The sequence below is a fragment of the Tursiops truncatus genome, chromosome X (assembly GCF_011762595.2).
Source record: "Tursiops truncatus isolate mTurTru1 chromosome X, mTurTru1.mat.Y, whole genome shotgun sequence".
NCBI classification, from domain to species: Eukaryota; Metazoa; Chordata; class Mammalia; order Artiodactyla; family Delphinidae; genus Tursiops; species Tursiops truncatus.
In genome coordinates, this window is record NC_047055.1 from 117,147,973 (window position 1) to 117,160,538 (window position 12,566).

The 12,566-nt window shown below is 38.5% G+C and overlaps 1 protein-coding gene across 7 annotated transcripts in view; it reads right to left on the reverse strand.

Moving 5' to 3' along the window:
- Nucleotides 1–12,566, reverse strand: part of MOSPD2 (motile sperm domain containing 2) — a 59,844-nt gene that overhangs the window by 16,113 nt on the left and 31,165 nt on the right. For all 7 annotated transcript variants that reach the window (XR_012329294.1, XR_012329293.1, XR_012329295.1 and 4 more), the window contains one exon: nt 4,254–4,430. Coding sequence is in view for 4 of the 7 variants with exons in the window: in XM_019925605.3 (XP_019781164.1) it covers nt 4,254–4,430 (177 nt within the window). In the remaining 3 variants the exon portion in view is untranslated. The remainder of the gene's footprint in view (nt 1–4,253; nt 4,431–12,566) is intronic.

The window sequence follows — 12,566 nt, forward strand, 5'->3', positions numbered from 1 at the left end:
TTGTGGGATCTTAGTTCCCCAGCCAGGGATTGAACCCAGGCTCTCAGCAGTGAGAGCGCAGAGTCCTAACCACTTGACCACCCGGGAATTCCCCTCCCTTTTAAGCGTTTTAAAATCTGTTCTACATTGCAATATATTTATCCCTCTATCAAGTCCCTGATATCTCATAAAAACATAACTAAGTGTTCTTTAAAAATGAAAAAGAGAAAGTAGATCAAGGTAATGTTCTGAGTTAATTACTTTTACTTATTTTAGATAGATAAAAAATACTTTAGAAAAAAAGGACTCTTGTAAGATGTGTTTAGCCAATTTCTATACAAAAGCAAGGAATCAACCTTTTATATACTGTAGCACACTACCAGTCAACTAGTGCCATCCTTCCTCTTTCTTTTTACGTACAAAGATATGGAAGGGCAGCAAGTTAAGTGCATTACCTAAAATTACATAGCCAGCTATGGTAGAATTGGGGCTATGTCACAGCTTCTGTCTCAATTTCATTTTTTTGTGAAAAATACCTTTTTCAGGGGAAATAGACACTAACATAATCATAGTCGGGGACTTTAACACCCCACTTTCACCAATGGACACATCATCCAAAAACAACAGAATACACATTTTTCTCAGCTGCTCATGGAACATTCTCCAGGACAGATCATATCTTGGGTCACAAATCAAGCCTTGGTAAATTTAAGAAAATTGAAATGGTACCAAGTATCTTTTCTGACCACAATGCTATGAGACTAGGTATCAATTACAGGAAAAGGTCTCTAAAAAATACAAACACATGGAAGCAAAACAATAAACTACTTAATAACCAAGTGATCACTGAAGAAATCAAAGAAAAAATCAAAACATACCTAGAAACAAACGACAATGGAGACACGATGACCAAAAACCTATGAGATGCAGCAAAAGCAGTTCTAAGAGGGAAGTTTATAGCAATACAATCTTACCTTAAGAAACAGGAACCAACTCAAATAAACACCCTAACCTTGGACCTAAAGCAATTAGAGAAAGAAGAACAAAAAACCCCCCAAAGTTAGCAGAAGGAAAGAAATCATAAAAATCCAATCAGAAATAAATGAAAAAGAAATGAAGGAAATGACAGCAAAGATCGAAAAAATTAAAAGCTGGTTCTTTGAGAAGATAAACAAAATTGATTAACCATTAATCAATTAGACTCATCTCAATCAGACTCATCAAAAAAAGAAAACAGAGAAGACTCAAATCAATAGAATTCAAAACGAAAAAGGAGAAATAACAACTGACTGCAGAAATACAAAAGATTATGAGAGATTACTACAAGCAACTACATGCCAATAAAATGGACAACCTGGAAGAAATGGATAAATTCTTAGAAATGCACAACCTGCCAAGACTGAATCAGGGAGAAATACAAAATATGAACAGACCAATCACAAGCACTGAAATTGAAATGGTGATTAAAAATCTTCCAACAAACAAAAGCCCAGGACCAGATGGCTTCACAGGCGACTTCTACCAAACATCTAGAGAAGAGCTAACACCTATCCTTCTCAAACTCTTCCAAAACATAGCAGAGGGAGGAACACTCCCAAACTCCTTCTATGACACCACAATCACCCTGACACCAAAACCAGACAAGGATGTCACAAAGCAAGAAAACTACAGGCCAATATCACTGATGAACATAGATGAAAAAATCCTCAACAAAATACAAGCAAACAGAATCCAACAGCACATTAAAAGGATCATACACCATGATCAAGAGGGGTTTATCCCAGGAATGCAAGGATTCTTCAATATACGCAAATCAATCAGTGGGATAAACCATATTAATAAATTGAAGGAGAAAACCCATATTATCATCTCAATAGATGCAGAGAAAGCTTTTGACAAAATTCAACACCCATTTATGATAGAAACCCTGCAGAAAGTAGGCATACAGGGAACTTTCCTCAACATAATAAAGGCCATATATGACAAACTCACAGCCAGCATCATCCTCAATGGTGAAAAACTGAAAGCATTTCCACTAATATCAGGAACAAGACAAGGTTGCCCACTCTCACCACTCTTATTCAATATAGTTTTGGAAGTTGTAGCCACAGCAATCAGAGAAGAAAAGGAAATGAAAGGAATCCAAATCGGAAAAGAAGAAGTAAAGCTGTCACTGTTTGCAGATGACATGATACTATACATAGAGAATCCTAAAGATGCTACCAGAAAACTACTAGAGCTAATCAATGAATTTGGTAAAGTAGCAGGATACAAAATTAATTCACAGAAATCTCTTGCATTCCTATACACTAATGATGAAAAATCTGAAAGTGAAATCAAGAAAATACTCCCATTTACCATTACAACAAAAAGAATAAAATATCTAGGAATAAACCTACCTAAGGAGACAAAAGAGCTGTATGCAGAAAATTTTGACACTGATGAAAGAAATTAAAGATGATACAAATAGATGGAGAGATATACCATTTCTTGAATTGGAAAAATCAACATTGTGAAAATGACTGTACTACCCAAAGCAATCTACAGATTCAATGCAATCCCTATCAAACTACCACTGGTGTTTTTCACAGAACTAGAACAAAAAATTTCACAATTTGTATGGAAACACAAAAGACCCCGAATAGCCAAAGCAATCTTGAGAAAGAAAAACGGAGCTGGAGGAATCAGGCTCCCTGACTTCAGACTATACTACAAAGCTACAGTAATCAAGACAGTATGGTACTGGCACAAAAACAGAAAGATAGATCAATGGAACAGGATAGAAAGCCCAGAGATAAACCCACACACATATGGTCACCTTATCTTTGATAAAGGAGGCAGGAATGTACAGTGGAGAAAGGACAGCCTCTTCAATAAGTGGTGCTGGGAAAACTGGACAGGTACATGTAAAAGTATGAGATTAGATCACTCCCTAACACCATACACAATAATAAGCTCAAAATGGATTGAAGACCTAAATGTAAGGCCAGAAACTATCAAACTATTAGAGGAAAGCATAGGCAGAACACTCTATGACATAAATCACAGCAAGATCCTTTTTGACCCATCTCCTACAGAAATGGAAATAAAAAGAAAAATAAACAAATGGGACCTAATGAAACTTCAAAGCTTTTGCACAGCAAAGGAAACCATAAATAAGACCAAAAGACAACCCTCAGAATGGGAGAAAATATTTGCAAATGAAGCAACTGACAAAGGATTAATCTCCAAAATTTACAAGCAGCTCATGCAGCTCAATAACAAAAAAACAAACAACCCAATCCAAAAATGGGCAGAAGACCTAAAGAGACATTTCTCCAAAGAAGATATACAGATTACCAACAAACACATGAAAGAATGCTCAACATCACTAATCATGAGAGAAATGCAAGTCAAAACTACAATGAGGTATCACCTCACACCAGTCAGAATGGCCATCATCAAAAAATCTAGAAACAATAAATGCTGGAGAGGGTGTGGAGAAAAGGGAACCCTCTTGCACTGTTGGTGGGAATGTAAATTGATACAGCCACTATGGAGTAAAGTATGGAGGTTCCTTAAAAAACTAAAAATAGAACTACCATATGACCCAGCAATCCCACTACTGGGCACATACCCTGAGAAAACCATAATTCAAAAAGAGTCATGCACCAAAATGTTCATTGCAGCTCTATTTACAATAGCCAGGACATGGCAGCAACCTAAGTGTCCATCGACAGATGAATGGATAAAGAAGATGTGGCACATATATACAATGGAATATTACGCACCCATAAAAGATACAAAATTGAGTTATCTGTAGTGAGGTGTACGGACCTAGAGTCTGTCATATAGAGTGATGTAAGTCAGAAAGAGAAAAACAAATACCGTTTGCTAACACATATATATGGAATCTAAAAAGAAAAAAAAAAGTTCATGAAGAACCTAGGGGTAAGACGGGAATAAAGACACAGACCTACTAGAGAATGGACTTGAGGACATGGGGAGGGGGAAGAGTAAGCTGTGACAAAGTGAGAGAGAGGCATGGACATATATACACTACCAAACGTAAAAAGATAGCTAGTGGGAAGCAGCCGCATAGCACAGGGAGATCAACTCAGTGCTTTGTAACCACCTAGAGGGGTGGGATATGAAGGGTGGGAGGGAGGGAGACGCAAGAGGGAAGAGATATGGGAACATATGTATATGTATAACTGATTCACTTTGTTATAAAGCAGAAACTAACACACCATTGTAAAGCAATTATACTCCAATAAAGATGTTAAAAAACTTACCTTTTTAAGAAGAGCTGTTTGTTCTTCATTAGGAATTGTTTCCAAGGTTTCTTTGCCATCACTTTCTATATCTTCTTTACTTGAAGCTTCATCCTCACTGGCAATAGGCCCATTTTCACACAATGGTGTCTGGAAGTCATCATCTACAAGTGGTGGATAGCTATACTTGAAAGGATCCTGAGAGAAAAGAATTTTGTATCAGCTTGCTAAGAGGTGGGTGGAGAAATAATTCTCTTAGTAAAAGTTAAAATCCATTCCTCTGGCCAAGAAAACAGAGCTAATTAGATAGTGAAATTTAAAACAAAGCAAGCATTTTGAAACAGCAAGGGTAAAAGCAGGATGTGGTGTGGGACAACTGGCCAGCCATCTGTAAAAGAACGAAATTGGATCTTCAGCTCATTCTTTTTTAAAAAAAAAATTTACTTTTTATTTTTTTGGCTGTGTCGGGTCCTAGTTGTGGCATGTGGGATCTTTCGTTGCAGTGCACGGACTTATCTCTAGTTGTGACGTGCGGGTTTTCTCTCTCTAGCTGTTGTACACGGGCTCCAGGGTGCACGGGCTCTGCAGTTGTGGTGCGCGGGCTCCAGAGTGCATGGGCTCTGTAATTTGCGGCATGTGGGCTCTCTCATCGAGGCACACGAGCTCAGTAGTTGTGGCGCGTGGGCTTAGGTGCCCCGCAGCACATGGGATCTTAGTCCCCCGAGCAGGGATCGAACCCGTGTCCCCTGCGTTGGAAGGTGGATTCTTTACCACTGGACCACCAGGGAAGTCCCTAGCTCATTCTTTATACCAAAAAGAATTTCAGATGTATGAAAGCTTTAAATGTATATGTGTATTTTTAAAAAAAACGACATAAGCTCCAGAACAACACATAGGAGGATTAAAAAAACAACAAAACCCCAAAAACACAAAAACTAAGTAAGGGAAGGCCTTTTCTAAGTAAAACATGAAACCCAGAAGGCATAAAAATATGGACAAAAAATGAGCACGCCAAAATGAAACGTTTGTGATTGAGGACCGAGACAAGATGGCAGAGTAGAAGGACATGAGCTCACCTCCTCTCATGAAAACGCCAAAATCACAACTAACTGCTAAACAAACATTGACAAAAAAACACTGGAACCTACCAAAAAAGATATTCTACATCCAAAACCAAGAAGCCATAACGAGACAATAGGAGGGGTGCAATCACGATAAAATCAAATTCCATACCTGCTGGGTGGGCTACCCACAAACCGGAAAATAATTAGATAGCAGAGGTTCTCCCACAGGAGTGAAAGTCCCGAGCCCCACATCAGGCTGCCCAGCCTGAGGGTCTGGCATCAGGAGGAGCCCCCAAAAGCATCTGGCTTTGAAGGCCAACAGGGTTTGATCACAGGAATCCACAGGACTGGGGGAAACAGAAACTCCACTCTTGGAGGACGCACATAAGGTCTGATGAGCACCAGGACCCACAGGTAAAAGCAGTGACCTCATAGGAGCCTGGGCCAGACCTACCTCCTAGTACTGGAGGGTCTCCTTATGAGGTGGGGGGGTAGCTGTGGCTCACTGTGGGGACAAAGACACTACTGGTGGTAGTTCTGGGGAGTGCTCATTGGCGTGAGCTCTCCTGGAGGCTGCCATTTTCTCACCAAGACCTGGCCCCACCCAACACCCTGCAGGGTCCAGTGCTGGGATGCCTCAGGCCTAACAACCAACACAGTGGGAACACAGCCCCACCCATCAGCAGACATTCTGCCTAAAGTCTTCCTGAGCCCACAGCTGCTCACCAGAGGGACAAGACCCAGCTTTGTATACCAATGGGCAGGAACCAGTACCTCCCAACAGGAAACCTGCACAAGCCTCTTAAATAAATGGTTTTTTTTTTTTTGGCCGCACCGTGTGGCTTGAAGGATCTTAGTTTCCCCAACCAGGGACTGAATGTGCACCCTCAATAGTGAAAGCATGGACTCCTAACCACTGGACCGCCAGGGAATTCCCTGCAAAAGCCTCTTAGACTGGCCTCATCCACCAGGGGGCAGACAGAAGAAGCAAGGAGAACTACAACCCTGTAGGCTGTGGAACAGAAATCACAATCACAGCATGTTAGACAAAATGAGACCAGCAGAGGATTATGTCCCAGATGAAGGAACAAGATAAAAACCCCAGAAAAACAACTACATGAAGTGGAGATAGGCAATCTACCCGAAAAAGAATGCAGAGTAATGACAGTAAAGTCGATCCAAGATCTCGGAAAAATAATGGAAGCACAGACCAAGAAGACACAAGAAATGTTTAATAAAGAGCTAGAATACCTAAAGAAAAAACAAACACAGATGAACAATATGATAACTGAAATGAAAAATACACTAGAAGGAATGAAGAGTGGAATAAATGAGGCAGAAGAACAGATGAAGTGGAAGACAGAATGGTGGAAATCACTGCCACGAAACAGAATAGAGAAAAAAGAAAAGAAATGAGGACAGTCTGCGAGACCTCTGTGACAACATTAAATGCACCAACATTCACATTAAAGGGGTGCCAGAAGGACGAGAAAGGACCTGAGAAAATGTTTGAAGAAATAATAGCTGAAAACTTCCCTAACATGGGAAAGGAAATAGTCACCCATGTCCAGGAAGTGCCGAGAGTCCCACGCAGGATAAACCCAAGGAGGAACACCCCGAGACACATATTAATGAAGCTGACAAAAATTAAACACAAAGACAAAATATTAAAAGCAATGAATAACATACAAGGGAACTCCCAGAAGGTTATCAGCTGATTTTTCAGCAGAAACTCTGCAGACCAGAAGGGAGTGGCACGATATATTTAAAGAGATGAAAGGGAAAAACCTACAACCAAGATTACTCTATCCAGCAAGGATCTCATTCAGATTCAACGGAGAAATCAAAAGCATTACAGACAAGCAAAAGCTAAGAGAATTCTGCACCAGCAGACCAGCTTTGCAACAAATGCTAAAGGAACTTCTCTAGATGGGGGAAAAAAAGGCCACAACTAGAAACAAGAAAATTATGAATGGAAAAGCTCACTGGTAAAGGCAAACTAACAGTAAAGGTAGGAAATAATCCACACACAAATATGCTATCAAAACCATCAATCATGAGAAGAGGGAAGTACAAACGCAGGATATTGGAAATGCATTTGAAATTAAAAGACCAGCAACTTAAAACAATCTTATTCGTATATAGACTGCTATATCAAAACATGGTTAACCGCAAACCAAAAATCTGCAATAGACACACACAAAGGAAAAAGGAATCCAAACACAACACTAAAGTAAGTCACCATATCACAAGAGAACAAAAGAGGAAGGGGAGAAAAAAGACATACAAAAACAAATGGAAAAAACAATTAACAAAATGGCATTAAGAAGGGAATTCCCTGACGGTCGAGTGCATAGGACTTGGTGCTTTCACTGTCATGGCCTGGGTTCAATCCCTGGTTGGGGAACTAAGATCCTGCAAGTGATGCAGCATGGCCAAAAAAATAAAATAAAAAATGGCAATAAGAACATACATACAGATAATTACTTTAAATGTAAATGGATTAAATGCTCAAACCAAAAGACATAGACTGGCTGAATGGATACAAACCCATATATATGCTGTCTACAAGAGACCCACTTCAAATCTAGGGACATACAGACTGAAAGTCAGGGGACTGAAAAAGGTATTCCATGCAAATGGAAATCAAGAGAAAGCTGGAGTGCCAATACTCATATCAGACAAAATAGACTTTAAACTAAAGACTGTTACAAGAGACAAAGAAGGACACTACATAATGATCAAGGGATCAATCAAAGAAGATATAACAACTGTAAATATATATGCACCCAACTTAGGAGCACCTCAATACATAAGGCAAATGTAACAGACATAAAAGGGGAAATTGACAGTAACACAATAATCATGGGGGACTTTTAACACCTCACATCAATGGACAGATCATCCAGACAGAAAATCAATAAGGAAACACAGGCCTTAAATGACACATTAGACCAGATAGACTTAACTGATATTTATAGAGCATTCCATCCAAAAGCAGCAGAATACACATTCTTCTCAAGTACACGGGAAACACTCTCCAGGATTGATCACATGCTGGACCACAAAGTGAGCCTTGGTAAATTTAAGAAAACTGAAATCATATCAACAATCTTCTCCAACCACAATGCTATGAGACAGACATCAACTACAAGAAAAAAACCGTAAAAAACACAAACACGTGGAATTTAAATATGCTAATAAACAACCAATGGATCACTGAATTAATCAATGAGGCAATCAAAAAATACCTAGAGACAATGACAATGAAAACACAAAGATCCAAAACCCATGGGAAGCGGCAAAGCAATTCTAAGAGGGAAGTTTACAGCAATACAATCCTACCTTAATGAAACAAGAAAAATCTCAAAGGAACAACCTAACCTTACCCCTAAAGCAACTAGAAAGAGAAGAACAAACAAAACCCAAAGCTAACAGAAGGAAACAAATCATAAAGATCAGAGCAGAAATAAATGAAATAGAGATGAAGACAACAACAGAAAAGATCAATGAAACTAAAAGATGGTTCTTTGAGAAAATAAACAAAATTGATAAACCTTTAGCCAGACTCATCAAGAAAAAAAGGGAGAGGGCTCAGATCAATAAAATTAGAAATGAAAAAGGAGAAATTACAACAAACACCACAGAAATACAAAGGATCACAAGAGACTATTACAAGCAACTATATGCCAATAAAATGGACAACCTAGAAGAAATGGGCAAATTCTTAGAAATGTACAATCTCCAAAGAATGAACCAGGAAGAAATAGAAAATATAAACAGACCAATCACAAGTACTGAAATGGAAACTGTGATTTAAAAATTCCCAAGAAACAAAACTCCAGGACCAGATGGCTTCATAGGTGAATTCTATAAAACATTTAGAGAAGAGCTAACAACTATCCTTCTGAAACTATTCCAAAATACTGCACAGTAAAAAACACTCCCAAACTCATTCTATGAGGCCCCCATCACCCTGGTACCAAAACCAGACAAAGATATCAAAAAAAGAAAATCACAGGCCAATATCACTGATGAACATTGATGTAAAAATCCTCAACAAAATACTAGCAAACTGAATCCAACAATACATTAAAAGGATCATATAGCAAGATCAAGTAGGATTTATCCAAAGGGATGCAAGGATTTTTAATATCCACAAGTCAATAAGTGTGATACACCAAACTGACAAACCGAAGAATAAAAACCATATGATCACCTCAATAGATGCAGAAAAAGCTTTTGACAAAATTCAACACCCATTTATGATAAAAAACTCTCCAGAAGGTGGGCATAAAGGGAACATACCTCCACATAATAAAAGGCATTTATGACAAACCTACAGCTAACATCATACTCAATGGTGAAAAGCTGAAAGCATTACCTCTAAGATCAGGAACAAGACAAGCGTGTGCACTCTCACCACTTTTATACAACACTGCTGTGTACAGGACTTCCAAAACTATCAGAGAAGATAAAAGGAATCCAAAATGGAAAAGAAGTAAAACTGTCAACTGTTTGCAGATGAAATGATAATATACATAGAGAATCCTAAAGATGCTACCAGAAAACTTACTAGAGCTCATCCATGAATTCAGTAAAGGTGCAGGATACAAAATTAATATACAGAAATCTCTTGCATTCCTATACACTAACAATGAAAGATCAGAAAGAGAAATCAAGGAAACAATCCCATTCACCATTACATCAAAAAGAATAAAATACCTAGGAATAAACCTACGTAAGGAAGCAAAAGACCTGTACTCTGAAAACTATAAGGCGCTGATAAAAGAAACTGAAGATGACACAAACAGATGGAAAGATGTACCATGTTCTTGGACTGGAAGAATCAATACTGTCAAAATGACTACACTACCCAAGGCAATCTACAGATTCAATGCAATTCATATCAAATTACCAATGGCATTTTCCACAGTAGAACAAAAAATTAAAAAATCTGTATGGATACACAAAAGACCCCAAATATCCAAAGCAATCTGGAGACTATACTACAAAGCTACAGTAATCAAAACACTATGGTACTGGCATAAAAACAGAAATATAGATCAATGCAACAGGATAGGAAGTCCAGAAATAAACACACCAACCTACGGTCAACTAAACTAGGACAAAGGAGGCAAGACAGTCTCTTGAGTAAATGGTGCTGGGAAAACTGGACAGCTACATGTAAAAGAACGAAATTAGAACACTCTCTAACACCATACACAGAAGTAAACTCAAAATGGATCAAAGACCTAAATGTAAGACCAGATACCATAAAACTCTTAGAAGAAAACATAGGCAGAACACTCTCTGACATAAATTGCAGCGATATCTTTTTTGTTCCACCACCTAGAGTAATAAAAATGAAAATAAAGAAATAGGACCTGATTACACTTACAAGCTTTTGCACAACAAAGGAAACCAAAACCAAAAAGACAACCCACAGATTGGGAGAAAATATTTGTAAACAAAGCGACCAACAAGGGATTAATGTCCAAAATATACAAACAGCTCATGCAGTTAAAAAAACAAACAAACAAAATAACCCAATCAAAGAATGGGCAGAAGATCTAAATAGACATTTCTCCAAAGAAGATATACAGATGGCCAAGAAGTACATTAAAAGATGCTCAACATAACTAATTATTAGAGAAATGCAAATCAAAACTACAATGAGGTATCAGCTCACACTGGTCAGAATGGCCATCATTTTTAAAAAAAAATCTACAAATCATAAATGCTGGAGAGGATGTGGAGAAAAGGGAACCCTCCTGCACTGTTGGTGGGAATGAAAGTTGGTACAACCATTATGGAGAATAGTATGGAGGTTCCTTACATAACTAAAAATAGAACTACCATATGATCCAGCAATCCCACTTCCTGGGCATATATCCAGAGAAAACCATAATTTGAAAAGATACATGTACCCCAACGTTCACTGCAGCACTATTTGCAATAGCCAAGACATGGAAGCAACCTAAATGCCCAAGAGAGGAATGGATAAAGAAGATGTGCTACATATATATAAAGGAATATTACTCAGCCATAAAAGGAAAGAATTAATGCCATTTGCAGCAACATGGATGGACTTAGAGATGATCATACTAAGTGAAGTCAGACAGAGAAAGACAAGAATCACATGATGTCACTTATATGTGGAATCTAATAAAAAATGATACAAATGAACTTATTTACAAAACAGAAACAGACTCACAGATCTCGAAATCAAACTTACGGTTACCAAAGGGGAAACATGGGGGTAGTGATAAGTTAGGAGATTGGGATTAACATATACACACTACTATACATAAAACAGATAAGTAACAAGGACCTACTGTATAGCACAGGGAACTCTACTCAACACTCTGTAATATATGGGAAAAGAATCTGAAAAAGAATGGATATGTATGTATATATATGTACAACTGATTCACTTGGCTGTACACCTGAAACTTACACAACGTTTTAAAGCAACTATACTCCAATAAAAGTTAAAAAAAAAAAGAAATAATTGGATGTTTAAGGGGGAAAAAAGAAACATATTTTCAGCCACCTTTAATGACCATCATTCAGTAATAATAGAGACTTTTCATTTGCTTTTTCAGATGTCTGGGAATCAAGATACTCATAACCAGTTTAAGGTCCAATTTGGCTGAAGAAATTATTGTGCATGTCTGTATAGGAAAAATTCAATTTTCTGTTACCCCCACCCCACCCAGTTTCTCTTGCAGTGAGTTGAAGTGTGTTGGGAGTTCTGTGGAGGATTATGTTGAGTTCTGATAGTCTGGAAACAGAATCTTAGACCTAAGGATAATATATATTTGTTATCCTTTAAAATAAATCTGAGTCTCAGATCATAAGTGTTGTCTAAGGACTTTGTACTATTTCTTCTTTTCTTTTTTTCCTTTTTAAAATCATCTTTAGCTGGTTGCCAAAAGCTGCTGAGAACTTTCTGTATAACACATCATCCTCATGGAGAGTAAGAGTAAATTGTGGGGCTTCCCTGGTGGCGCAGTGCTTGAGAGTCTGCCTGCCGATGCAGGGGACGCGGGTTCGTGTCCCGGTCTGGGAGGATCCCACGTGCCGCGGAGCGGCTGGGCCCGTGAGCCATGGCCGCTGAGCCTGCGCGTCTGGAGCCTGTGCTCCGCGGCGGGAGGGGCCACAGCAGTGAGAGGCCCGCATACCGCAAAAAAAAAAAAAAAAAAAAGAGTAAATTGTGGTTCAGATATTTTATTCAGTCGCTAAGAGATGATCTTTGATAGGTTCC